The 27523-nt window shown below is 51.0% G+C and overlaps 1 protein-coding gene across 3 annotated transcripts; it reads left to right on the top strand.

Moving 5' to 3' along the window:
- On the top strand, positions 1-27346 carry LOC309601523 (KAT8 regulatory NSL complex subunit 3-like). 3 transcript variants are annotated; one of them, XR_014230571.1, is made up of 21 exons: positions 1-183; positions 996-1166; positions 1938-2028; positions 2332-2517; positions 2663-2794; positions 3123-3239; positions 3822-3923; positions 4088-4159; positions 4495-4569; positions 5503-5660; positions 6620-6683; positions 7196-7396; positions 7679-7835; positions 12520-12711; positions 14416-14500; positions 15387-15541; positions 16020-16132; positions 16749-16968; positions 17206-17333; positions 26688-26765; positions 26875-26966. XR_014230571.1 is itself a non-coding variant. In XM_082334567.1 (21 exons), the coding sequence occupies exons 1-21, from the start codon at positions 17-19 to the stop codon at positions 27245-27247; spliced, it is 3309 nt and encodes a 1102-aa protein (XP_082190693.1). In that variant the 5' UTR covers positions 1-16; the 3' UTR covers positions 27248-27346. The 3 variants fall into 3 exon arrangements, 2 of the variants coding, with proteins under 2 accessions (XP_082190693.1, XP_082190694.1); XM_082334567.1 differs by adding an exon at positions 22041-22203 and having other exon boundaries at positions 26688-27346; XM_082334568.1 differs by lacking the exon at positions 26875-26966 and having other exon boundaries at positions 26688-26788.
- The last annotated feature ends 177 nt before the right edge of the window (positions 27347-27523 follow it).

Raw genomic sequence — 27523 nt, 5'->3', positions numbered from 1 at the left:
GTGGTCGGCGCGGAGGATGGGGACGTCGTTGTTACTTCAGCTGTCGGTGCACGAACGGGAGCTGGACCTGGTTTGCCTGGACCACAGTTACGCCAAACCCTGGAGCGCCCACCCCGACGCCAGCGCCGCTCGTCCCACCCGCATGCTCTTCCTCACACCGCGGCGGCAGCCCGGCACCGCCCTGTGAGCCCGCGGCGGGGGGTCCTGTGGGGCTGAGGGGCCTGTGTGGGGCTGGGGGGGTCCTGAGGGGCCTGTGGGGCGGGGGGGGGGGGGGGGGGCGGCGGCGTCTGTGAGGGGAAGAGTGTGGGGCTGGGGGGGTCTGTGAGAGGAGAGTGTGGGGCCTGTGGGGCGGGGGGGGGGTCCTGTGGGGAGCTTGTGGGGCAGGTGAGGGGGTCCTGTGGGGCTGAGGGGCCTATGTGGGGCTGGGGGGGTCCTGAGGGGTCTGTGAGGGGAGAATGTGGAGCCTGTGGAGCAGGGGGAAGTCTTGTGGGGCTGGGGGTGCTGGGTTAGGCCCTGAGAGGTCTGTGAGGGGAAGGTGTGGGGTGTCCTGTGGGGCTGGTGTGGTGGTGGGAGGAGAGTGTGGGTTGGGGAGACTAGAGCAGGTTCTGGGATCCGTGGGGAGCAGTATGGGCTGTGGGAAGGCGTGGGGGGCTGAGTTGGGGGTCTTGGCTTGGCAGCTTGGGGATGGGCTTGGGGCTGGTTTCACGGCCTTGGGGGTGGGGTGGGAAGGGGGGTTGTGGCCAGGCCTCGATGGTTTGTTTTAGGGTCGGGGTGTGGGGCTGGGCCTGGGGTTACAGGTGAGTTTGGGGTGAGGGATGGGAGTGTGCTCAGGGTTGCAGCTCAGGGGCTTGGTCTTGGGGTTCAGGGGGCTGCCTGGGCTCAGACCGGGAATAACAAGATACCTGGTTATGAAGCTTAGTGGACTTTTCATTTTAAAGCACGGCAGACCCCAAGGTGAGCAATCCCCTTCTCTAAAGCGTAATTATTCCTGATAGTGAAGCGGATATCCCCATCGACGTCGAGACGGTGACGCCCATGCCCATGCCGCTCTATGACAACCAGAAGGCACGCAGCGTGATGAATGAGTGCGAGCGCCATGTGATGTTTGCTCGCACGGATGCTGACGCCCCTCTGCCGCCGGACGACTGGGAGGAACATGTCAACAGGTAGCGTGGGGATAGGAAATAAAAGAAATTCGGGCACTAAACAGCCACCTGTTGCGTGGTGTGGGGTTTTTTTAGTGTGACTCGATACGCAGTGATGTTCCTGAACTGAATAACGTTCAAAGAAAATGAATTCTCGTGTCCAAATTCCTCATCTGCCTGCTGTGAAAGCTGTTGAACTTAATGATAGAGGCTGGCCCAGCTGTTGAACCTCTCCACATGCTTCATGTGAAGTTCTCTCCTCTGTTCGGAGGAGGCTGGGACAGTGAGTCGTTAGATTACACGTAGATTCTTAATTCAGCCATATTCCAATGTAAAAAATTAAAAATGAGGCTCTGTGCGTATTCCACCCTATTAAAAACCCTCCCTGTAACTGTAGTCAATCCAGTTCACAGTCTTGACATTACGAGGAATGGAGTTGTTTTTTTCTGGACGGTTTGTCTGAGAAACATGGTGATAACCTATGCCAAAAGGAGTGATTATTTTGGTCTTATTTATTGCTTCTGCTGTTACTCTTGCCTTTCTGATGCTTGGACATTCACTAACACACTCTACTGACATTTAAAACCTGGTGTTTTTTATTGAACCATCCTTTCACTTAAATCCTCAGTAGCAAAACTCACTTTGCCCATAGCCATAAATCAGTTCTTGAGGCTGCAGTCACAGCTGATGGCCAGCTGTGCTGCCAACTGCCTTTGGGAATGGGCAGCAGCTTGCAGGACCTGGATGTCTGTGTAACAGTGACCTACGTTACCTCTCTGGTTTTCTTGACAGGATGGGTTGGACGATGGCCCAGAACAAGCTATTTAATAAGATTCACAAGGCGCTGCAGTCTGACAGGCTGGCTCGCTTGGCTAACGAAGGGGTAAGGTCGGTCTTTTACTCCCTATTTCACTTTCCAGCAGAGTTGCTGCCTGTGTGTTTTTATCTGTCCTTCCTAGCAAAGCCCAATTGAGTCAAGATGAAAGTCTTGGCCTTTGGGTTTTGTAGTCTTAAAAAACAGGCAGCTCTGGGCTTGTTTGAGGCATGATTTTGTCTTCACTGGGAGGATGTTGGTCTTTGCTTGCTGCCAGAGGACTTCGGGCTGCCCAAGCTAATACTTTCCTGTGGCTTGGGATGCACATGGCATGCTTGATTTCTCCCATAACTTTAATTTCCTGGTTTTTAGGCCTGCAACGAGCCAGTCCTGAGGAGGATAGCAGTGGACAAATGTGCTCGGAGGGTCCGCCAAGCTCTGGCTAGTGTGAACTGGGACACCAAACTGATCCAGTGGCTTCACACAACGTTAGTGGAAACCCTCAGTTTGCCAGTGCTGGCTGCTTACTTGGATGCTCTGCAAACACTTAAAGGAAAGGTGATAACAGCAGTGAAAGACTTTGCTATCACTTATAACGTTCTCCCTTTATAAAGCTTGTTAAAGGAAGCTGATGGTGTTTTTATCCTTTTTCTTTGGAGTGGCTGTGTGCGTTTTCTCAGTCCTTTCTGGCTTCTGGTTTCAGATCCCCACCCTGATTGACAGGATGCTGCTCTCCTCTACTGCGAAGACAGGGGCCGCAGGTGCTGAGGCTCTGTCTCTGCTGCTGAAGAGACCTTGGGACCCAGCAGTGGGTGTCTTGTCGCATAATAAACCGGTGAGTACCTCTTGGGGCTTGCAGGGAGCGAGAGGCTGGTCTCACATCGGCTTTATTCTTCCCATCCTTCTGCTGTCCTCTTCCTCCCACCTCTGTCTTGCTTCCTGGGCTCTTTTCCTCCTGCTTTAGACTTGCAAAATGAGGGGGACTCCTTCTGTTGTACACATTCCCCCTGTACTATCCTGAGGTAGCTTTGGCTGGGGAAAATGTGATCGATTAATGAGCTACACAAGATCCCTCCTGCTTCGTTGTGCAGGCCAGGCTGGGCAGCGAGGTCTCAGGCAGGGAAGTTGCTTTCCCTTACACAGCTCTTTGTTGAACTTTGTAGAGCAAATTGCCTGGTTCCCCACTCATCCTGATTGCTTCCTCTGGACCCTCCAACTCCATGTTCCCCACTTCTCGACGGCACCGATTCTGGCAGTCGCAGCTTTCCTGCTTGGGAAAGGTTCGTATGGTTGGTTTTGAAAGGAGGGAAGTTCAAACTAGCAGCTGTGCTAGATTGCAGCTGCTGAGCCTTTGGTGCACCAAAATACTTGGCTCTGCTGAAAGCAGAGGCTGGCATCTGTCACCTGCAGTGTTTACCATTTGAGACACTGCACAGAGGATGAAGTTGCCCAAATCCGATGTGTTTGGGGTCTCTTGCTGACCAAAGTCATCCATCTTCAGCAGTTTAGATTGTATCATTACTGTTATTAAGGATTGATGAGTCTTCCGGTAGGAAGAGGTTGGAGGAGAGAGACTACAGGTCACCTTAGTCCTCTGCCTGGATACAGAGCTGCTCGCTCACCTCCTAATGTGGTAGATACACTGGGTGTGTAGGAGCGAGGTGAGTAGCAGAGGTTGTCTCTGTGGGGAATCCTCTATTTCCTCTGGTTTTAGTAGCTAGAAGTGAATCCTGGGGGAAAGAGGGAGAGAGAAAGCACAAGTTCAGGCATAAACTGGGTTCCAGTCTGTGCTAATTGTTGTCGGTACTTGTTGTCCCCAGTAATGCCTTCATTATTTATCGATCTTTCATTTCAAACCGCAGGTGATTCCCATCACCACCCACCTGTTGAACAACGGCAGCGGCGTGGGAGTGTTGCAGTGTCTGGAGCACATGATCGGGGCAGTGAGGGGCAAAGTGGCGGAGGTAAGTAAGAGCAATGAGCGTATTGCGGAGCCTTTGTTGCTCCCTTCAAACTATTCACCTTGCCTGTAGGTGCTGTGCCACCCCAGTGCATTGTCCTGTTGTCTGTCCCTCTTCTCCATCCACATCTTTTTTTTTTTTTTTTTTTTCTTCTTCTCCTCCCGTAGATTCACAACCACTTCTCTCACAAGCCGATCATCCTGATTGGGTGGAACACGGGTGCCTTGGTGGCCTGTCATGTAAGTACCCGATTCCTTTGCATCCCCTCAGAGCCCGCTTGACAGCTTCAGTTCAGAGTTAGATTTGAGTTACTGTTGCGTTTAAGGCTCTGCTGGGGTTCTTCTTGTCTCTTTTCTCTTTCTGAGGCCTGGCTTTGAGACAGACATCCTTTCTAGTTGTGGGGGCATAAGCAATTTGAGTCATTCAATGCTTTTTCCCCAGTCTTTTAATCAACAAAGCAAAGTCTAAAGATGGAAGATATTTCTGTGCCTGGCAGGAGCCTGGCAAAGCAGCCTTCGAACCCTTGATGCACTTGACTGTTAGGATGCTGACTGTTGCTTTTTTTTCTACCCAGGTTTCAGTGATGGAGTATGTCACTGCAGTTGTGTGCCTTGGATTCCCGCTGCTCACCGTTGATGGCCCCAGAGGGGTAAGGACCAAAGGGAGATGGAACCATTTTAACAACTGTACTTTTTTTTTTTTTTAATCTCCCTAGATTGTTTCATAGAATCAGGCTTGGAAGTCCAGTGATAATTGGAAGATTTTTTTGAGGAATGTCTGTGATTTTTTTTTTTTTTTTTTTTTTATTTGGAGGAGGTGTGCCCAGCAGGTGGGACTGTTGCATTCATAGTAGGATTCTTGATGTGATAGCAGGTGTGAGAAGTCCTGTGTTTGCTTGTCTGCTGTGACACGTTCTTGCAGCTCCTTCCTGGGGTCTTATGTGCGGGTCACTTGTTAACTGTCATTTGGTACCAGAGATGACAACTTGGGTTGATTTATATGGAGCCCAAGTTGCTCCTTTGTTAGCTGACCAGTGTGTGACTGGGTTGGGAATGATTACGGTTGTGCTAATGAAATGGCTAACTCTGAGGGTAGTGGAAATCTGTATAAAAGGCATTTGCTGGAGCACGGTGCAGCTCTCGAGCAGAGTTTTCTTTAGGACTCGGTACAACTATGTAAATCCCATCGGGGGCTCACCCCAGGAATCTTTGCTGTTGGCGCTTCTTCAGCCTTAGCCTGGGTTTATGTGGCAAAAGCTTGGGAGGAGGAAAGTGCAGTGAAATGGGGTTACTGAGGGGGAGGGCATCAGTCTCGGCTGTTAATGAGTAACAGCACTATGTACTCATTCAGCTTTTGAGTCGGTCTTTCTCACGAGATGTTTAAACGAACCGCATAATTTATACTTCTCTCCTTTCAGGACACAGTTGGTATGTATTGGGATTGCATGTGAAGCGCTGTCTGCCCCTGTGGCATGTGCCTTCCCTTTTTGGAAATCCTCATCTAATTCAGAAAGGTGTTTGGCTCCAAAGACTCTGCGTCCTGGATCAGTCCTTCTGGATTACAGTTCCCCTTGCTCTTGCAGGATGTTGACGACCCCCTCCTGGAGATGAAGACCCCTGTCCTCTTTGTGATCGGTCAGAATTCCCTGCAGTGCAACATTGAAGCAATGGAAGACTTCCGGGAGAAAATACGAGCTGATAACAGCATGGTGGTGGTGGGAGGAGCAGATGACAATCTCAGGTAACGGTCTGTGAGATGGATACTCTCTTTCCAGGAACACTGGGCAAGATCTGAGCCTGCTGCATACAAAAACAAACAAACAAACAAAAAAAAAAAACCCAACAACCCAAATTTGGTACTGAAGCTAGATGGGAAGTGCATAAAAATGCTCCATCAAGGTCTATAATAACAGCTATGTTATTCAAAACCTGGTATGCTGGATAGAGGGTTGGTTTTCTGTGATAAATCTGCATCGTTTCTCCCAGTGGTAAGTTAAAGATTCAGGGTACAGTGTGGTATGACCCTAAAGCAAGTATTTACTTTTTCATGCCACCCCTGGCTCTGGAATATGTAGCTTTTGAAGGCTGTGCACAGAGTTGGGGAAAGGGAGGCTGTAAGAGCCTTGTGGGAAGCAAGAAGCTCTTAAGGTTTCAGTAAACTTTGGAGCTTGTTCTCCTGTCACACTTGTGTGTGGTTGGAATAACTGCACCACAAGCCTGAGCAAGTCGTGTATGAGAATAGGGTTGGCCTGATGCTAGAGCTGGACCCAGCAGTGCAGACAAGGTTTTGGAGCATCATATAAGTCAGAAATCTATAGTAGGGATAATCAGTAAAGGAGAGAAAAGAAAGAAATATAAAACTCCCACACTGTGTCTGAATACAAAGCTCTGAAAGGAAGGAAACGTCATATTTGCTTTGCAAAATGCTTTGGGATGTTGGGCCTTTTTCCTCAGTCATCGAAGTTTGTCTCGGCACTTCTGAGGGATGAATCTCGTCTTTCCAGTAGACGGTGCTCTTGAGTTGAGAGCTGACGGAGCTGGCTCTTGCCTTACTCTGTTGAACTGGGTAAGGGAGTGAGCTTGCTGTCTCTTGAATCTTACTCTCAGGTGAATGATGTTGCTAGTGTGAAAGTGGAAAACCAAACGTGTGTTGACTTCTATCTGTGGGGTTTTTTTTTTTTTGTTTTTGTTTTTTAATAGGATAAGCAAAGCCAAAAAGAAGTCGGAAGGCCTGACCCAGAGTATGGTGGACAGGTGTATCCAGGTAACCACAGAAATCTTCCTTTTACACCTCATATCTATAAAAAAAAAAAAAAAATCTGTACTGAAATGTCTCAGTGACCACAAGTTATAACCTTACTGCCAGGATTGGTTGGATGAAGGTAATCTATCTTCTGAGTGGGATTTTGAAGTTGCTGTCTCCTTCCAGGAGGAGAGACGTGAGCTTCCTGGTAGTGCGCCTTAAAGAAAGAGCAGTTTTCTGAGTCTTCCCATACATCTGCCTGGGGGAGCAAGCAGTACTTCTGGGATCACTGGAGAAACCATTGTGTTTTTCTCCCGTGTGTCAGAAATCAGTGGAGTATGAGCTTTAATGAGAAAGCCAAAGTCTATCTGTGAGGTTTTACAATTTCTTTTTGTGGGATATTAGACCTAGAGAGCCTTATCCATTTGTCCCTTTGGGAATTTTTTGTTCTTTTTTTGTTTCAAGCTGTGAAAATCAGTTGTTTAGAGACCTGCACATCACTTTAGACTAACTGTTTGTTTCATCCTTCCTAGGATGAAATCGCTGACTTCTTGACTGGAGTCCTCACCCGAGCGGAGAGCCACTCGGGCTCCGATCCCCGTGACCTGGATGCTGAGAAGAAGAAGAAGCCACGCGACTCGACCAGGAGGGATCTATCATTTGACTTGCTGGAAAGAACCAGCAGGCCTGCCTCGCCGGCAGCCAAAGTGCCTGCCTCACCTTCGGGTTCGGAGGTGGGGGTTTTCTCTGGAATACTTTGAGCTGGGGAAAGCTGAGGTTGTGTAGAGATGCTTTTGTACTGCTGAAATATGTGGTGAGAGGCGTGGTTAGTGGTGGAAGAGGGAGATGAGAGGATACGGAGGGACTAATGGCTTGCGGTGGGGTAAACAAACCTTCAGAAATAGATCTGCTCCAGCAAAAAGATGCACGTTCTTGCCTGTGTGCTGCTATGCTCAGGGTTGCGACTGCCTCTTAGGGAAACGTGGGGGTAAGAGGTGTACCTTCTCTTTGAGCAGGACTTATCCAGCGTCTCCAGCAGCCCCACTTCAAGCCCCAAGACTAAAATGGCTGCTGTGTCCTCCATCCAGAAGCCCAGCCAGATGGGCACCACGCAGCTGCTGAAGAGGCAGGTGCAGAGGACGGACACTGTCCTGACGCACAAGCAGGCACAAGGTAATACCCTGCAGCTTTCCCACCCTCTTCGCATCCAGATTTTTGGTCTTTATCTGTCCTGACGTGTGTAGGTTTTTGTCTTCTGAGTCCTGTCTTGAATTCTAAGCTCCCTGTGGCACCTTTCTCTACAGCTTGGTCCCCCGTCGCTGTCATCCGAAGGCAGCAGCCTGTGGAGGGTTGAAATTAGGTTGGAAATGGTGTTTCTACAGCTTGCGGAGCCTTGCTGCTGTTCCAATTGGGAAGGATTTTCACTTGCTATGGCTGACTAAATCACCTCATAGCTGTGCTCTAATTCTTTCTCAAGTGTGAGCCCCTTGACTGGTGTCTCATATCCTTGAAGGCTGCTTGGGAGGGAGACTAAAGGTGCTCAGGAGATGATTGAAGCTATTGAATTGTGACTGAAACAGTGGGGCTTGGGTAATTACAGAGTCATCTTGCATCAAATCTGCTCTGAATAAGAAACTAGCTTGAGCTGTGGGGTTTTTTTTTGTCCTGTTAGATGCTGATTAAAAACCTTACAGTGCAGCTTCAGTCTGATTGTGAACGCTGTGAGTGTAGGTAATGGTTTTGTTGATGATGATGATCCCTTCTGGCAAATGTCAGCGGCACCTGGGGAATAGTTCTTCATCCTCCCTTCTCTACTTATTTCTTTGCTCAAGACAGACCTGAACAGGCTTGTTGTTGTCTCCTGCAACAATGTGACCCTCCCCATTCTCTAAAGTCTTTCTCTAACACAGGGGTGGCCTCCAGGGGGAAGTTGAAGCTTGGATCTCCCTTAATTTCTCAGACCACGGACTAAAGAAATCTATTCCTTTGTTGTTGTAGTTGAGGAAGTTTCTAGATGGCACGTGGGAGGCAGGAGGAGGGTCGGTGGAGTGGGGTGTGTTGTGGCTGCCTTGTTTTGTCAGGAGCGCTGCTGCAGCGTGGCTTCTGGCCTGCGTTTTGTGGCCGTAGCTGTTCAGGGATGTGCTGGCTGATATCTCCCAGCTGCTCTCAGCTTCTCTACGCAACTGCTCGGTCAAGCTAGCTGTGCCTCTCGCAGCCAAGCCTGCTCTTGTTCCCTGGGCGCCGGACCTTTTCCTGATGGCTGTGGGGCTGGAGAGGGCTCATGCTGTTGGGACGTGCTCTCTGTGAAAGCTGGGATGATGCCCCTTCTAGTGTTGGATGTGCTATGCTGCCATCCAGAGAGGAGGTTGGTGTGTCTCCGTTGTGCCCCGTGGCCGGATAAGTCATGTCCGGAGCGCTCTGCCTGCCTGCTCAGAGGTCTCTGTCTGTGGGTCACAGTGGTGTCCCTGGAGTTCCCTGTCCCCCTCTAGAGCCAGGCTGTGATACTGTAATTCTCTCTGATTCATTTCAGCTCAGTTTGCTGCTTTTCTGAAACAAAACATGCTGGTGAGGAAAGCTCTTCCTCCTGGCACCTCTTCATGTCTCTTTGGTGAGTATCTCCTCACTTCTCACTGTCTCTTTCTCTGTCTCCCTCCTTCTCTCTGTCTCTGCTACCTTCTTTCATCGTCTTCCTCTTCCCTTGCATTGGTTTGGGGATGTGGCCCAACGTGTCCCATTGTCCCCCTGCTTTTTGCTTTCTCATTGCTGTATTTGAAGCTAAAGCAAAGGGCTAGCTGAGAGCATTAACTTTTCCTGAGCTCTTCCCCTTTCCCTGCTCCGGTGGGTAAATACTGCTCTTCGAGCCGTGTAGTCTGGCGGCCGGTTTGCTCTGATGGACTAAGGCTTTGTAGAGGATGCAGTGACTTTTTGTGATTGCGAGTTTAACCCTTGCCTGTGCTGGGGCTGAGAAGGGGATGTGGACACCAACTTGGGAGACTGCGTGTGCTGGTGGAGTGTCCTAAACATGTGGAGCAGCAAAGGGGCTGTCAGTGGGAGCAGAAACAAGGGGCTGCCAAGTGGCTTGAAAGTGGCAGATGTAGACATGTGGAGCAGTGTTTCTTGGCCAGAGAAAGTTAGAGAAGAGCAGAGAGGTCAGGGAGAGGGATGGCTTTGGGAAGACGGTGATGTGGTGGGAGAGGGATGCTGTCTGGACCAGGAGACACGTGGAGGTGAGCAGTCTTTAGTCCTGTGGTCTCTTGTGTTGGGTGCTGGAGCATGCAGAGAGGTGGACCTCAGTGTATGTGGTGCTCTGAGAGTTAGGGATTGAGGGGGCAAGATCCACAGCGTACCTAAAGACGCGTTTTACTGTCTCAAATGGCAGTGACTGTGTGGATCTGGGATTAGGAGAGGATGAGAGGATGAAATCCAAGGCTCTGGGAGGCTGCAATGTCATCACATGAGCTGTCCTTGTCAGTTCTTCATTCGGGTGACCCCAGGGCGCTGAGAGTGTTGACATGGGTGAGAACTGTCTCTCTGCAACACCCCGAATGACAGTGCTTTTAACTCGATGAGGCAAGTGCTGGATGCAGAGAAGCTGGTGGTATTTTGGCATGCTGTGTAGAGACTCCTAAGATACAGGCTTCCTGCTTGCCCTGAACACGCATGAGATATAGTCTAAACTGCACGTATACAACTGTGGTAACAAACTCCTGAGGCAAGTATTGGCCTGAGCTGGTTGTTTTAAAGGCTTCTTTTTCCCTTGAGCCTTGTTTTGTGTTCTCCCCTGTGCGATGAGGTTAGCCTGGGAGCACACATGGAGCCCTGCGCTTATCCGGAGTCCTCCCACCCAGCGTCTGCTGGGAAGAGAAACCACAGTGGATGTTACCCTGCTGGTGGGGAGATGTAGAGAGGCTGGCACCAGCCTGGCCTGCCTTTTGATAAGATCAAAAGCTAATTAAGATCTCTGGGCTTGTTACTGCATTGGCTCAGCTGCTTGAGCCGTGAGGTAGGAAGCTGGGGCACGTGCGTTGGGAGCGTTCGCTGTTGTTTTGGGAGCAGGGTGCTTCTCCCAAACATGCAGCCAGCCCTTCGCAGCGGGGGTCTGCATTCCTCTGTGTGAGCAGAAGCAGGCTCTGCTCTTGTGCAGTGGGGACACAGAGGGACGTTGGGGTCACTGCTCACCAATGCTTTGAGGGGCACCTAACGCCACTGCCTGTGCATGTGCTGTTGCACTGTCCTGCTTGGCTGGTGGCACTTGGGGGGGGGGGGGGGGGGGGGCTTTGGTGCCTGCAGTCTGTGCACGCCTGATGAGGTCTCTCTGAACGGTGATTTGGACCATGCATGTTTGCAGGTGGGTGGGAGGCACGGGAGCGTTGCACGAGTGTCATGAGTTAACACGCTCGAGCCACAAGTCCGGTCATCGATAGCAGCACAGCAAGCTTGGCGCTTGTCTTGGGGACCAGAGCGGCCCCGAAATGCTTGGAGTCACCTGACATTTAGGGATTTGGCTGCAGTCTTGTCCTACACCCACAGTTCAGAGGTACGCAGGTGGTGTGATATGCAGGGAGCGGATACATACATATACACATGCACATCTATATCAATTTTTTATAATATATCCATATCTATCTATATATAAATAAAAAGGTATGTGCATCTTGGCCTCTAGGCTGTTGAATACATGGCATAGATGCCCAGGACCATCTGTAAAGAGGAAGTTAGCTGGCTCAGCAGTGGTCTGCAGAAGCTCTCGATGGAGAGGGCTCTCCGTAGCTTTGAGCGAAGGCTGTTCCCCCTTGCTGCACATCATGGCAGCACTCAAGCGTAGCGGCGGCTGTGTTTCTGAGCATTGTCAGGCTGCAAATGCCACAGGGGGAGGCAGATCTGTGCCCTCGTTTCGACCCAATCCACCAGCATTTCAGGCTGGGGCTGGACAACTGTACGCTAGCGGTGGGAGACGTGCGGAGAACAGATGGGCAGGATGTGGCAGCTCGTGACTGTGTTTTGTTCCTGGGCTGTCCAGAGGTGCTCGTCATGGGTCCTCTGTGCTTTTTTGGATAGTCCTGGCCCCGGCAAGCTCGTGCTCTAGGCAGGACGAAATGGATGTGACAGGTCAAGGACATGGCAGCAAAACGAGCTGTTGGTGCAGAAGAGAAATCTCAGCTCACGGCTTTTCTCCCCTAGTACCGAGCAGTGTAGGGTATGTGGGGGCTTGGCTTTGCTGCAGCACCTTTTCTGCTCACAGCTGCTTCACTTAGTGCCTCTAAGAAACCTGTATGCTTCAGTCTAGCTCCTGGAGGGCCGGTTACGAGCGCTGGAAGGGATGTGCCGACCAACAGGCATGCTAATACCTTGGCCGGTGTGTCGGAGGAGCAGGCAGGCTGAGCTCTAATCCCAGCATTGGTAGCATGCCTGCACCAGCTCTGCAAGTCTCTGCGCCCTCGTCCCCTCACCTGGAAATTAAGGATGTTGGAGGGGCCTGATGACAGGATTGATTATGCCGTGCTTTGAAATGAAAAGTGTTTATGTGGAGATGTGTTATCGCTGTAGGCATCCATTTTTTTTTCGCTGCAGAGGCAAGACAGATGTTATATGCTGTCCTGCCTTAGCCTGTGAGTAGCTTAAGCTAAGTCCTGGCCCTAAGACAGCAGCTTAGGGCAAGCAGAAGTCAGTGTAGGTGGTGAAAAGAAGCAGCGTGGGTTCCTGGTGCATGGGAGATGGGTAAGGCTGGCATGGAGGGAGCTGTGGAAGTGTGCATGAGCATGTGTCCCTTCTCCACACCTTGGTGCGCACAGTGGAGCAGCACTGACCTTGAGGGATCGGCCATCAGTTTTCAAAAAGCTACTTCTGTGTCCCCTAGTTCCAGTCTCCTCAGAGCACTCAGAAGGGGCTGAGAAAGATGATGTGCGTATGCAGCTGAAGAGGCATCAGACCCCCAGCCCGACCCAGTGCACCAAATCTTCCAAACGAGCCAAAATCAAGGTGACCATTGTCTCTCACGGAGATGCTGCTGGCGTGGGGAATGGAGCACCCCTCACCACCCAGGCAGAAAGTGAGTTGTGATTGCATAGCTGCTTTTTAACCGGAGAGCGGGGTCGTGGCTGTGCCCAGACCTGCTCCTCTGGGGCACAGCGTGGGGAGGGGAGCTGTGTTTTTTGTTATTTTTGGAGGAGTTAGCTGTAGAAAACAGACAGAGGCTCAAGGTGTGAGTGACTTGGGGGTAGCTGGGGAAGCGTGGGGGCTGACAGCACGTAGGAGCTTGGCAGGAGCCTCTTTTCCATAGCAGTTGGGATTGCACGCTCCAGCAAAATGCTGGACTGCAGCCTTGTGAGCTGTGAGGCGAATTTTACACCTTCCTCTGAGGCATCAAGCCGCTGCTGGAAGCAGGTTGACAGTCCTGGTGGACCCCTTGCTCCAAGTAGGTCATGTGCGTCTCCGGCTTTGCTGCCCGCTCCTGCACGAAGCTCTCACCTGGAACGTGCTCCTGCTTTAGGGATGACAACAATGTTCCTCCCTCTGGAAGACCTTTGTGCATTCAGACTTCATGAATCAGCTGAGTGCCCCGCTCTGCTGTTCCCCTTTGGGCCTGAAGTCTGGCACAATACACGTTTGATATGTGTATAAATAAACTCCAGCTCCTCTCCTGCCTCTGCGGCTGGGAAAACCCACTGCAACAAGTGTTGCCAAGGTCCCTGCAGTCCAAGAAGAGGTGATGTGCTCCGTCTTCCCCTTGAGCCTTTGCAAAGGAGGCCAAAAGCTTTGGCTGCTGTCACCCTCGTACCTGAAGGATGTTGCCTTGTTGCTGGCCGCACTGGTGTATACGACTTCCTCACGTCAGAGTGCAGAGCCCCAGATATGTAAAGCAGTTGCTCGTTATTAGCGTTAGCTTGATGCAGTGCAGGACTGAAAGGTCAGCGTCTCCATTCTGATAGGAAATCAGAGGTTTTCAAAGCTGAGAAATAATTCTGTTCCTTTGGAAGCATCTCTCGGTTAATTTAACAGTTGTTTTGAACTGTGAAAATGAACTAATAAATATACATCCTTTTTTAAGGTTACAGTTTATCTTCTGGCAGCTTTGAAAATATCTGGTTTCTGGAATCTTTTTTTTTTTTTTTTTTTTTTTTTAATTTTCCAAACTTTACTTCTTTTCACAGAAAGGAAATGAATTGCAGAAGTAAACATGAACCAAAACAAGAATTCCCTCTTGCTGTGTGTGAGCAAGAGGAATGCACAAGACAAACGCAGTTGTATTCCAAAACCCCACAATAAACGAATATTGTGACTGGTGGCATTCCTGTGTATTTTGTAAAGTGTCTCTAAAGAATGCTTACAAAATTGATTGCTGGTGACCAACCAGATCTGAAGTAATTGGTTGAGGTGGTAGACCTGTACCAGGAGGAGGGGATTAGTGGAGATAAATGTTTAGGAGAGAGATTTGCATTTGGTGGTGAGGGCCTGAGATTTCACTGCTTACAGATTTTGAAGCTGATTCCTTCAATCCTGTCTGTTGTAACACTTCCACAACAGCAGCTTTCCAGTTTTTATTTGCAACTCTGCTCTGTTTGATACTTCCGATCTCCTGTAGCGCGGTGGCTGGAGTGTGTGTTTATGGCTGCAGCGGAGGTTTCCTTGAGAAGATGCTTTGTGAGCAGGATGAGCCTGTGGCCTGCAATCTGTGGGTAGTTGTGTGAGAGAGGGGGAATCCCTAAAGACTCGTGGAGGAGAGAGAGTGAGGTTTCTTCTTTTTCTTTTGCAGTTGTTGCTGGAAAGCCGGTCCCCATGGCTGTCGGCCAGTCTGTGTCGGGCGCAAAGGAGCTGTCAGGGCTGCTCACCACCCCCAAGTGAGTGCAACTTTGTTTTTTACAAGCTGTGGGTCTTTTTGACAGCCTGCTGATGGGAAGCACCGCAACAGAGTTATTTCTGTGTGTAGAGCTTTCTGGTATCTTGCTTATGACCAGAATTTTCTGAAGTGCAGGAGACTCTTAGGCTCTTGAAAACTATTTGTCAACCATCAGTCGAGTCTGAGAATGGCAGAAATGGGCAGAAGTAGAGGGTATTGTGGCTGTTGGGCTATATTTCTATGTGGTTTCCTAAATCCAAGTTTGCTTATCTCTCTGTCTTTTGAATGACTGTGGTGTCTTTGCCAGAAATTCAGTCTTGTCTTTAATCCTTCCCTTCAAGCATTTTTTTTCCAAAGATAGGGGAAAGAAGCCTCAATATCGGTTCATGAAGTTGATTAACTGGCCGTAGGGATTTCTGTTGGGGAATGAATCTGACATTGACATCTCACATCACTGTTTTCCCTTTTAATTCAAACCAAGCTTTGGAGAACCAGACTCTGACTGATCTGGGAGGGGAGAGGAAGAAGAGCTGTTCTCAAATAGAAAGTAGGTTTTAAACGGGAAATGTTTCACTGCAAGGTAGATTGCTTTTGTGTAGGGTGACACAGCCCTTGCAGCACCTAGGTGGGCGCACACATGCTAACAAGCTCACCTCCAATTTGGAAATATGTGGATTTTGCCATAGGTGCTCCTTGTTCTAGCTGCTGCAGTGGACACAGGGAAAGTTCTCTTGCTTTGGGTTTTTGTAGCTTGTCAGCTCCCTGCCTTACGCTTCCAGGAGTCCCACTTGGTTGTGTTAGGCCAGTGACAGCTTGCTGTCAAAGTCATCTTGCCTTGCCCTGTGCAGTTCATCATTAACTGGACTCTTTCTCTTCTCGCTTTGTAGGCTGAGTTCAGCAGCAGAAACCTCCTCCACGAGTCCTGCTCCGTCTGCCGTGATCCCCAGCAGCACGGTGCCCAGTGCTTTCCATGCCCTGCAGAGCAGGCTGGTGGCCAGCAGCGCCCACTGCGTGCAGGCCCAGCCAGCCAGTACCCTTCAAGGTACCTGCCTCTCTCCATGTCTCTCTTGTGAATGTAAAAGGTAAACCAGGTTCAAAATCATTTGGTGGATTCTCTTTCTTGCATTCCCTGGTTGCTTTGGGTTTGGCTGAGGCAGCATTTGTAGTGCTTTGCTATTGCAGAGCCTGCAGAGATACAGTGGGACGCTATAAAGCGAGGCTGAAGGCGCAGTAGGTGACCTGTTAATTGTGTCATTGGTACGTAATGATGCCTTGAGATACCAAAACTGACCTCCTCTTGCCTCCCGGGTTTCACAGCTAACCTTGTTTGTAGCTGCAGCAATGAAATGTGTTGGACTGTGTGTGTAGAGCGGCTGGGAGGATCCCTGCTGACCTCAAGGCAGGCTGCTTGGGACGCTGCTCTTTAAAGAACAGTTTTGCAGACACCTGCCATATGACAGACCTGGAATTTCGTGCTGGTGAATTCTCTAAGCCTGATTTCTTTATTCTTTACATTTTAGGAGCAGCATCAGCCAGCAGCCTGCTGCAAGGGCTGAGCTTCAGCTTGCAGGACATCGGGACCAAGTCATCAGCCCTTCCTGCTAGCATGGCTGCTGCTGGGCAACCCGTGCAGGTATGCAGCCTGCAAACATCAGAGATCCCTCTCTGGAGGGAAGCTGTATGGAGACTAAAGCGGTAGGAGTCAGAGGGAACTTAGGGCATGTTTGCTCCAGAAACAGAAGAGATGAGGGATGGTAGGTATGAGCTGCAGCTGAAATGATGCATGGCGGTGTGCCGGGGGCTAAGGGTTCCCATAAGTGGCATGAGTTCTAGGAAACAGGGCTGTGGGAAGTTGTTTCTAGGTGGCCACGTAGAAAATGTTGAGGAGTTGGAGAATGGATGAGGGGGGGAATCGGTGATCTTTCTCCTTCTTGTTCTTCTGGGAAAACACATGCCTGTGACCTCTCAAGCAAGCTCCCCATCCCTGTAGTTTGAGGTGATCTCTTTCAGGACGGGTGGCTTCATTAGAAGCAGAGCCACAGTTTCTCCCAGTCATGCTTTCAAGTTGAAATGAGTATGTGCAGACTGGAAGGGATGAGTTTACTTGCTTTTAGACCTGCTTGTGGCCACCAGAATGAAGTGTGGAAACTGACCTCTAAAGACCTCTAGCTTCTGTGTAAGGGAGAGGCCATGCCATCCCGGCATCCCCTTTCCTTCCAGGTACTCACTGCTTCTCCTTCTCCTTCCAGACCTCAGCTGTGAAGATGCCCACGCCTATCCAGAACCTGAGTGCCATAACCACGGGCACCGGCACAATTGTCCGCACCATCCCGGTTGCCACCTCTTTGTCTCTGGGAGCCTCAGCGAGCGGGAAGCCCACGGCCATTCACCAGCTGCTGACAAATGGGGGACTGGCAAAGCTGGCCAGCAGTCTCCCTGGCCTGGCTCAAATCTCCAACCAGGCAGCAGGTGAGGGAGAAGGGGGACAGGCATGCAATGCAGGCGCCTGGAGCACCCCATCACCCTGAGACCAGCATTTCCAAAGCTTATTTTGTCTTTGAGCCGTAGCTATGGACAGCTGCGTGTGCTAGCAATTTCTGAGCAGCTGCCTCTAATGGAAAGAGGCTTCTGATGCAGCCTCTGGTTGGTGAATGTGACCTCTGCAATCCCCGTGTCTCAGGGACGTCTTGCTTGCATGTTTCCTAGGCTTGAAGGCCCCAACGACCATTACTGTGGCGCTGCGTGGGCAACCCAGCCGTGTGACCACGCTTAGCCAGGCTGCAATGGGGACTGTCCAGCCCCAGCTCGAGGAACAGCAGATGCAGGCACCTCAGGTAATTTTTGGCATCTTCTTTGTAGAGAAAGTGCCTGCTGCTGCTCTTCTGAACTTTTTCTGACCATCGTAGTCAAGGGCAGATATAGCTGTCATGGGGAAAGTGTTCTTGGTCACATCTCTTGGGTGTGATGAGCTTTGTTGCTTTGCTGAGGCCGCACAGAAAGGGGCCTCACAAGGTGGTGGTTAAGAGGACCCAGGTCATTTTCATGTCTGTTAGTGGCAGGGTCGATTGTGCTTGATATCACGCTAGTACCGCACCGAGGGAATCTCCGGCTAGACTTCAAAAGCTGACATCAGCATGGAAACTGTTACTGAAGCTCTAGGCTTTCTTGGCAGTAACAGGTTTTGGTGGGAAGAGAAAAGCTGCTTGTAGAGTGTTCAGGCAGGAGAGTGCTGTTGTGCTGTCTGGAGCCGTATTCCTCTTGAAAATGCTGCTTCTGACTGTTAGATGCCCTGATGTGAGGCTGGGCCCTGTGGGTGTTGGGGATACTGTACTATTTCCTTCTGCAGGTCCCCGACTCCTGCTCTTTCTCACTGCCCTGCTGTTGAAACAGATTTATGAAGTGCTGAGCCTGTGCTCCAAGGTCGTACCTGTTTGATACAGATCTCCTTTTGGAGGTGGATCACTGACAGTAGGAAAAACTTTTACTATTTGGACTCTCAACATGTGCCAGGTACTGTCTCGGGGATCCTGGCTGCCTTCCTGCTTCCTAGGTTAAGTCTTGGTGTGGATGAGTTGAAAGCACAAGATGTCAAGACGGAGAGAGATTTTTTTTGTTGTTGTGAACGTAGTGGTCTTGGGTACTGTAATGTGGACCTCTCAACCCCAAATCCTGGAGGTAGCAAAAGGGGTGAATTTACTGCAGGTGTATCCTCAGGCTTCATCCTAAGCCACTGTCAATTTTGAGATGGATCCATAAATGTGAGGGCGGAAAGGTTGGCTCTGACTCCCTGCAGAGGATGGGTGGTCAGCGGTGGCTGTGATGTGCCATCAGCAAGGTTGACCCAAGCTCGGATGGCTTCCCCATGGTCCTGGCTCCGGCGCTGTACAACACTCAGGTCTCTCCTGTAGATGCTTTCCTGGATGTGGGGATGTAGGAGAAAACAGGCAGCCCAGGCCTGTGGTCTGCCTCAGGGGACTGAAGGAGGCATTGCAGGAAAAGGGCTCCTGGTTGCCTGAGTATGTACTGAGGGGTAAAACTGACTGTCCAACAAATGCTGACTGTAGTGATTTGAGGCAGGCATTTGCAGGGAGAAAGGAGTTCAAAGAAGTCGTCAATAAGCTGCCAGAATGATAAATGCTGCAGCTTGGGCAGTCGGATGAGCATGGAGCGTCCAGTGGGGATCAAGCTCCAGTTCCCAACAGGGATTAACAAACTGGCACTGAAGGCTGAGGATCCCAAGATCATTCCAGATTGGCAGGGTTGGTTTGTTGGGTTTTTGGGGGTTTTTTTTGTTTGTTTGTTTGGTGTGTGTTTGTGTTTTTGGGGTTTTTTTGTTTTGTTTTGTTTTGTTTTTTTTTCCCCTCCCCTCTTGCATGTGATTTTCCTATTCTTGATAGCACTAATGCAGATCCCGGACAGGTAAGCTGGTGTAGGAGAGGCAGAGCAGTCTTCACTTTGTAGATGAAGCTCTGTAGTTTTGGTCCCTGTTGCTGGGCTGGCTCGAGTTGTGGGCAGCATTGTGGAGGCAGGGAGTGTGCTTCTACTCTTTGCTGCTGTCTGCAGAGGCTGTGGTTGCTTGAAGCCCTGAGAGATATTTAGGGAGGCATTATCCAAAAAGTGAAGCCTTTGAATGGAAGTTGGGTTAATTAATACTTAATTAACAGTGGCAGTCATAAATCCTTAATTTGTCCTGTGCTGCTTTAGAGCTGGCATTGCATCCACCATTGCCAGTAGTTTCCACACAGGGTCCTGGTTTACTGCTAGTTAAAGCTCAGCTTTGGGAGCATCCACCTCCTTCCTCCCTTGACTTTTCTGTGTTTCTTTCAGTCACTTTGCTAGCACGACAGAGCCTGTGAGCATTGGCAGAGCTGAGCTTAGAGCCGGCTAAGGTATTGTTCAGAAACACAGAGCTAGTGACACTCAGTGCAGATCCCACCTAAGCAGTGGGTGAGTCGCTTTCGTTGGTCTGAAACTCTTCATCCATGTTGGAGGCAGTTTTTGTGCTCTTCAAAGGCTGTTTAAGAAACAGTCAGAACTGGCGTGCTTTCCTTTACGTCCTTTGTTACGTTTGAGAGACCCTCAATATCCAGCAGAACAGTAACTCCGCAGCGTAATGAAACGTGGTACAGATCGACTCCAGGGTTAACGAGTTCATGTACGGGTTAATGTTTTAAGGCGGTGGCACTTGGAACTGGATATTGGATTGTACGCTGTGGCTTTTACCTGCAATGCTGAGCTTGTGTGTTCAAGGTAGGGCTTAATTGTGTGGCTGGCTGCGAGAGTTGCTTCAAAAGCAAACTGAAAGCTGGCTTTTACAGGAAATGGAATGAGCTGTGTGTTTTTGCAACTAATTATAGCCCCTGACATCAGCTCGTGTGTACCTTTAGCACATAGGATTACGTAAGCTAACAGGGCTTCCTGTAAAAGAGCAAATTTACAAAAGGCTTTGGGGGATAACAGCCCAGGGCTTAAACTGTTGTGTTTCTGTTGTCGGTTGGGTTCCCTTCGAAATTCCAGCTGACTCCAGTGTGCCTGTGCAGGAAGCGTGAAGCCCACGCATCGGCTGTGCGCTGTGATTTTTTTAAACTCTGGGGGCTGGGGCGATGCCTGTAGCAGCTGAGATGCGGTTTGAGTGGGTAACTTTTCCTTCCCCCATGGGCATTAAATGGGAGGCGGAAGACTGAGGAATCTCCCTGGGGAGTTTGGTGCAAATGCTTTCTGTGAGTAGCAGAGTAAGAAGCAGCAAGAGTGTTTTGGTGCTGATGGTGGATGAGCCGGCTGCTGGTGGTGGATGTGCTGTAAGCAGGCAGTAAACATCTTTCTTTTCCTGGAGTTTGACCCTTTCCGCTCCCAGGGGCAGAAATATTAATTGTAGCTAATGGAGCACTGTTAAATTGCTGCACAAGGCATGGGAAAGCAGACTGTGACTTGCACAAGCATCAGGTGGGGGGGGCTCAGACTTAAGCTTAAGCGGTGCTTGTCAGTGGTGGAGGAAAGCAAGCAAGTTGGGTCAGAGAAGTCTGATTGAAGAGCTGGTGTCGTGGTTTAACCCCAGCCAGCAACTAAGCACCACACAGCTGCTCGCTCACTCCCCCACAATGGGATGGGGGAGAGAATCGGAAGAATAAAAGTGAGAAAACTCGTGGGTTGAGATAAAGACAGTTTAATAGGTAAAACAAGCCGCGCACGCAAGCAAAGCCAGGAATTCATTCGCTCCTTCCCATCGGCAGGCAGGTGCTCAGCCATCCCCAGGAAAGCAGGGCTCCATCACGCGTAACGGTTACTTGGGAAGACAAATGCCATCACGCCCAATGTCCCCCCCTTCCTTCTTCTTCCCCCAGTTTATATACTGGGCATGATGCCATACGGTATGGCATAGCCCTTTGGCCAGTCTGGGCCAGCTGTCCTGGCTGTGCCCCCTCCCAGCTTCTTGTGCACCGGGCAGAGCATGGGAAGCTGAAAAGTCCTTGACTGGTGTGAGCACTGCTCAGCAACAACTAAAACATCAGTGTGTTATCATCATTATTCTCATCCTAAATCCCAAACACAGCACTATGCCAGCTACTAGGAAGAAAATTAACTCTATCCCAGCTGAAACCAGGATAGCTGGGTGTCTGCTTTTGTAGCTGGAAAAGCTGCTTTGGAGCTTGAATTATGTCAGCTCAGGGCTGTGAGGGCTCCCAGGGAGAGCACAGGTGCGCATGCAGTTGGCTCTCTGCAGTATCAGATTGTAGATGCACCTGGACAGAGTTCAGGCAAGTGAAGCTGACCCAGAGGTGCTTGAAGAACCCCTCGAATGGGGGAATTTCCAGGTATTTGACTGAAGCTTGTCGGTGCTCTCCAGGGTGTGCTGCCATCTGCCTTAGGACACAAATCCAAACTCCTCAATTGTCCTAGTATTGGACATCTGTGAACACTGGTGCTGTGTAACCCACTGGTTCTTGTCAGAGGGGCTTGTACATCTTCGTCAAGCAAGAGGGAAGCTCCTCTGATGCAGAGGATGGTGTGTGCTGTTCCAGTCTTTGCTGGGCTTTCACTGGTGCCACTGGTAATAGCGTGTCATTCTTGCAAGTGGGTCTGCACAATGTGAGAATCGTTCTTGAGCTCCTGGCTGTTGCTTCACTATTGCCGCAGAAGAAATGAGAGCGGGACTGATTTCTCTGACAGCCAGAGATGGGGATAGAGCCATCCCATTCTGCTCCAGAGAAAGGCAATGAGTTTGTGCCGGTCTCAGCCCAAGCACCGACAGTGGTGTCAGTGCTGCAAATGGCACCATCATGCTTTTAAAATACAGATCTCTGCGGATTTTCTCTTGGTACATATTTTTCCTTGAGCTTGGAAATGACTGGTCAGAGTGAGAGCAAGACTAGAAGAAGCAGGGAGAGGGTGTGCTCTGATTTTTTTTTTTTTTTTTTTTTTTTTTTTTTTTTTTAAGGTGAGGGCTAGCACAGGTTCCAAGGAATGGTTGCTGCCCCCCGAAGATGGTGTATCCTCGGCAGCCGGGCACTTCCAGTAGCTCTCCCTTACTTTAACCCTTCCAGGCTCCAGATGGTGCTGTTGGGAACCTGGCCGCCCCAGCTACCAGCGCCGCCTCTCCTGGCAAGCTGCTGTCTCAGATGGATCTCAGCAAAGCCCAGGCTGGCGCAGAGATGGCTCCTGCCGACCCCGCGGCACACCTGACCGCTGCCGTGGCAGCACCCGTAGGTGAGGTGCATGGCAGTCGTGGGGCGCGGGCAGCCGGCCTGGGGACCAGAGCGGAGGCCGGGTTGGAGCCATGCCGCCGGGTGATCTGTGCGGAGTCACTCTGGGGAATAGCTGCCTGAATGCTGCTTATTTTTAAGCCTGTTGCTTTTTTTTTTTTTTTTTTTGGTCCGTCCCCATGTTCCGTGTCCGTCCCCCCCCCCCCCTTAAGTTAGGCTCCCCCATGGTTTCTTTGCACAAGGAGTTTTGGCTCAGCGAAGCCGTTTTTGAGCAGTTGACGAAGAGCAAGGTGTTAAACTTGAGCCCAAGCACAGAAGGGATTATCTGCAGTTTGTGTTTAGGGCCCCTGTCATGCGCTTGTAGTGCTAAGCGCTCTCCCTGCTGCCTACATTTATTTACCTTGCCTGGGGAGAGCAGACCCATCCAATTACAGGTAAATAAATATTGCACAGCCACTACCCAGCCAGTAGCCTCAGACTTAAAAAAAGTAAAACTGACACAAAGCGGTGATGCAGTCCATTGTATCCTCAAAGGCTTCTGTACCAGAGAGCCCGCTGCCAGCCGAGCCAGTGTTTTCCTTTTCCTCGGTCCAGCGGATTTCCAAGCAAGTGGCAGGGTGAGCAGGTAGTCATCACTCAGGCCGCATCTGGAGGATGAAGTTCAGTGGGGCTGTGCCAGTTTCCCAGAAGGCAAACAAGGCAGCTCTGGAGCACGTGCGTTTTACCTCGCAAGTCAGCTTTCCTTGCAGGCATTAAACCCAGCTAACCGACCTCTGCAGACCCTCAAACTCTGCTCGTCTCTCCCAGGACTCAACAGGGAGGTGCAGAAGCACCAGGCTTAGGTCATCTTCTGTGTGTTTTTTCTTGTTCCTTTTGTTATTTGTCATAGCTAGTGGATGAAGTTAGGTTTGTGGAGAACTTTACCTGCTTTTGCTGGAGGTTCAGGTTGGCTTTGCATCCAGCAGGGAGGACCAATTTGTAGGAAAGCTGCTGGAGCAGCAGGGTGGACTGGGGTGTTAGCGCAGAAAACTTTCCAGATTCTTAGTTTCATGGAGCGGTCGTTGCCAATGTCTTAACAGCATCATCGCGTGTCTGTGCCGCTTCCCCAGCCTGCGTAGGTCTGGCTGGAGTCACCTGTTCCTGCCGTCTTCCTGCCCTTCCAGCCTCCCTGATTCCCCCCAGGATGGTGGGGTCGGTGGTCCCATCCTGGTTAGACAGTCAGTCGTCAGCCTTCGCTCCGTGCCCTCCCCGCTCGAGGCACTTCATTTCGGAGAGTTCCATGCTGCGCTGGTGGTGTTCGTGGCATGCTGTCACCGCTGATGAGTGCGAGGGACACCGCAGTGCATCTTTGATGCCACTATATGAGAGAGATGCAGTACTGCATGCCAGGTGACCCAGCATGGCTGGGCATGCTGCTTTTTGCTCCTCGGTGCAGGCTCCTGAGGGACGGAGCAAGTCGCAGCCTTGGGCGACTGCAGGGGCAAACCATGGGCTGCTCCAGTTTGGGGTCGTTCTAGCCAGTGTTGTCTTTAACCAGCAGCGGGTCTCCAGGCTTTTTCTTGAGCACATCTAAACCCAGTGATTAGATTTCAGTGAAGTCTCTCTCCCCTCTGTTGCTCTCTGGGCTGTGGCCACTGTAGATGCAGCTGGGGAGCCAACTCGGGCAGGGTAACCGCCATGATGCAACCTCTGTGTCATGGTTTAACCCCAGTCAGCAACTAAGCACCACGCAGCCGCTCGCTCACTCCCCACCAGTGGGATGGGGGAGAGAATCAGAAGGGTAAAAGGGAGAAAACTCGTGGGTTGAGATAAGAACAGTTTAATAATTGAAGTAAAATAAATTAGAACAGTTAAATAGGCAAAGCAAAAACCGTGCACGCAAACAAAGCAAAACAAGGCATTCATTCACTACTTCCCATCGGCAGGCAGGTGTTCAGCCATCCCCAGGAAAGCAGGGCTCCATCACGCGTAACGGTTACTTGGGAAGACAAACGCCATCATGCCCAATGTCCCCCCTTCCTTCTTCTTCCCCCAGCTTATATACTGAGCATGATATCATATGGTATGGAATAGCCCTTGGGCCAGTCTGGGCCAGCACTCCCCCTTGGCTGTGACCCCTCCCAGCTTCTTGTGCACCCGGCAGAGCATGGGCAGTTGAAAAGTCCTTTACCACTGTGAGCGCCACTTAGCAACTACTTAGCAAGAACAAAATGTCAGTGTATCCTCGACATTGTTCTCATCCTAAACCCAAAACACAGCCCCATACCAGCTACCAAGAAGAAAATTAACTCTATCCCAGCTGAAACCAGGACACTCTGCCATTGCCTTAGAGCACAGAGGGCTTAATTTCACAAAGCCTAAAGTCTTTTAGCCGCCTCCTGGGGTGGAGCGTGATGAGGGTCTGAGCACCCCCAGCGCTGCTGGTGGGATGGAGCTGGAGATGCCAGAGATGAGCAACAGCTTACCTTGAGCCGGGCTGCCAAGAACAACACGAGCTCGGTGTGGTCTGTGGCAGCTGGGCAGGTAGGATGGGGCAAGATGGAGCCTGCTTGGCTAAGGAAGAACCATGACATCCCATCCCGATGGGAGGGGACTTTTTGGGGGAGAAGATCAGACACGGAAGGAAGAGAGAGGCTTCCTTGGGGGATCTGAGCGGTCTAGGAGGGGAGCTGTGCTGATGGTGCCCAATGATAAACTCCCAACCAACCCTGAACTTGTGCGGGATTTGCTGCTCCAGCTGGATCCCTATAAGTCAATGGGGCCCAATGGGATTTATCCGAGGGTACTTAAAGAGCTGGCTGATGTCATAGCGAGACCTCTCTCAATCATTTTTCAATGCCCTTGGGAATCTGGGGAGGTCCCAGTTGACTGGAAGCTGGCAAACATTGTCCCAGTCTTCAAGAAGGGCAACAGGGATGACCCCGGTAACTACAGGCCTGTCAGTCTCACCTCTGTGCCTGGCAAAATCATGGAGAAGATTATTCTGAGAGTTATTGAAAAACACCTGAAAGACAACGCAGTCATTGGCCCCAGCCAGCACGGGTTTGCGAGGGGAAAGTCCTGCTTAACAAACTTGATTTCCTTCTATGACAAGGTTACCCACCTAGTTGACCAAGGGAAGCCAGTCGATGTAATCTTTTTGGATTTCAGTAAAGCCTTCGATATGGTCTCTCGCAGTATCCTCCTGGACAAAATGTCCAGCATACAGCTGGATAAACGCATAATGCAATGGGTGTGCAATTGGCTGGCGGGTCGGGCTCAAAGGGTTATAGTAAATGGGGTTACATCGGGCTGGTGACCAGTCACTAGTGGGGTTCTGCAGGGATCCATCTTGGGGCCAGTGCTCTTTAATGTCTTCATAAAGGGCTTGGATGCAGGACTTGAAGGTTTGTTATCAAAGTTTGCCCATGGCACAGAATTGGGAGGAGCCGTTGACACTCTCGAGGGCAGAGAGGCCCTGCAGAGAGATCTGGACAAATCAGAGCTGGGCAATCACCAACCATATGAAGTTTAACAAGGGCAAGTGCCGGATTTTGCACCTGGGACAGGGCAGCCTTGGATGTGTACACAGACTGGGGAACGAGAGGCTGGAGAGCAGCCCCGCGGAGAGGGATCTGGGGGTTCTGGTCAACGGCAAGTTGAACATGAGCCACCAGTGTGCCCTGGCAGCCAGGAGGGCCAACCGCGTCCTGGGGTGCATCAAGCACTGTATTGCTAGCCGGTCGAGGGAGGGGATTGTCCCGCTCTACTCTGCACTGGTGCGGCCTCACCTTGAGTACTGTGTGCAGTTTTGGGAGCCACAGTACAAAAAGGATACAAAGCTACTAGAGAGCGTCCAGAGGAGAGCCACGAAGATGGTGAAGGGTTTAGAGGGGAAGCCGTACGAGGAGCGGCTGAAGTCACTTGGTCTGTTCAGCCTGGAGAAGAGGAGACTGAGGGGAGACCTCATCGCAGCCTACAGCTTCCTCAGGAGGGGAAGAGGAGGGGCAGGTACTGATCTCTTCTCCCTGATGACCAATGATAGGACCTGAGGGAACGGCAGGAAGATATGCCGGGGGAGGTTTAGGTTGGACATTAGGAAAAGGTTCTTCACCCAAAGGGTAGTGGAGCATTGGAACAAGCTCCCCTGGGAGGTTGTCACAGCACCAAGCCTGACAATATTTAAGACGCATATGGACAATGCCCTCAGACACATGGTGTGAATTTTGGGGTTGTCCTATGCAGGGACAGGAGTTGGACTCGATGCTCCTTGTGGGTCCCTTCCAACTCAGGACATTCTGTGATTCTAAGTTTGGCTGTTGTGCTTTCCTTGCCCAGGCTGTGGCAGCACTTGGATTTGTTTTGGGGTCTTGCTCTGGAGAGCGGACAAGTACAGGTCTTTCTGTTCACTCTGAAACCCTGCAACTCCGCCACTGCGGCTGGGGGCTGCAGCCCAGGGTGGGCACCACGTCCCCACGGCCACTTACCACGCTCTCCCCTTCTCCGCAGTGACCACCACCAGCCCCATGAAGACGCTCTATGTCATGTCGGATACTAAGCTGTCTGTGCTTACCAAGTCTGCGATGGGTGAGGCTACCTCTGTTCCCCTCAAACTGCCAGGCATCCAGCCTTCCTCCTCATCATCTGCCAGCTCTCCCACTGGCACCGTCACTTTTGCCACCTCCCTCCTGGCCAGCACCCCCAGCCCTCCTGGCAGCCTGGTACACTCAAAGGTGGGACCTGTCCTGCAGACCACTTCCAAGACGGTCATCCTGACCTCGACGCTGGCCACGATGAAGGGCGATGGACCCCTGGGACACATTGGGGAGAAGGTCGGCTTGACCAAGAGTGCCGCGGCCCTTGGCCATGCTCTGGGGGCAGTGGAGACCCTGGGGAGGGTTCCCTCCGTGGTGGATGATGGGAGGCTGTTGGCTCTGGCCAACAGACACTTGCTGCCCCAGGGTGTGCTGCCAGGAGGGGCTGGCACCACGCTCATAACGCTGGGCAGCAGCCTGGCCAGCTCCTCCATCCTCGCCACGGCGGGGCCCACACTCAGCCAGAAGCCGTAGGGACCCTCAGCTGCAACCGGCCCTTTGGGAAGACTGAGCTCGGCTGTGGGGTGGGAGAGGAGCAGCCCTGTGGGCATGGGGGGCTGGTTCAGGCTGGAGCAAACTGGGGAGATGTTTTTCTGGTTTTGTTGCTGTTTAATAAAACTATTTTTGTTCTTTACTGACTTCATTGCACATGTCCCTTCCAAAAGCAGCTTTGGTTACAGCTCAGCCTCAATCACTTTTGTCAAGGGCCGATTTCTCTTACCGTGAAGGCATGGAGGGACAAAGCAGCCT

The sequence above is a fragment of the Platalea leucorodia genome (genome assembly GCF_965183815.1).
Source record: "Platalea leucorodia genome assembly, chromosome: W".
Taxonomy (NCBI): domain Eukaryota; kingdom Metazoa; phylum Chordata; class Aves; order Pelecaniformes; family Threskiornithidae; genus Platalea; species Platalea leucorodia.
The sequence above is the reverse complement of the archived record's forward strand: the minus strand, read 5'-3'. Positions and strand labels throughout refer to the sequence as shown.

Excerpts from the sequence above, each read along its gene's own strand:
- LOC309601523 (XM_082334567.1), top strand. The coding sequence starts at position 17 with ATGGGGACGTCGTTGTTACTTCAGCTGTCGGTGCACGAACGGGAGCTG. Across the intron at positions 2,518-2,662 it reads TGCAAACACTTAAAGGAAAG|ATCCCCACCCTGATTGACAG; the intron begins GTGATAACAGCA and ends TTCTGGTTTCAG. Across the intron at positions 22,204-26,687 it reads TGCCGTGGCAGCACCCGTAG|TGACCACCACCAGCCCCATG; the intron begins GTGAGGTGCATG and ends CCTTCTCCGCAG.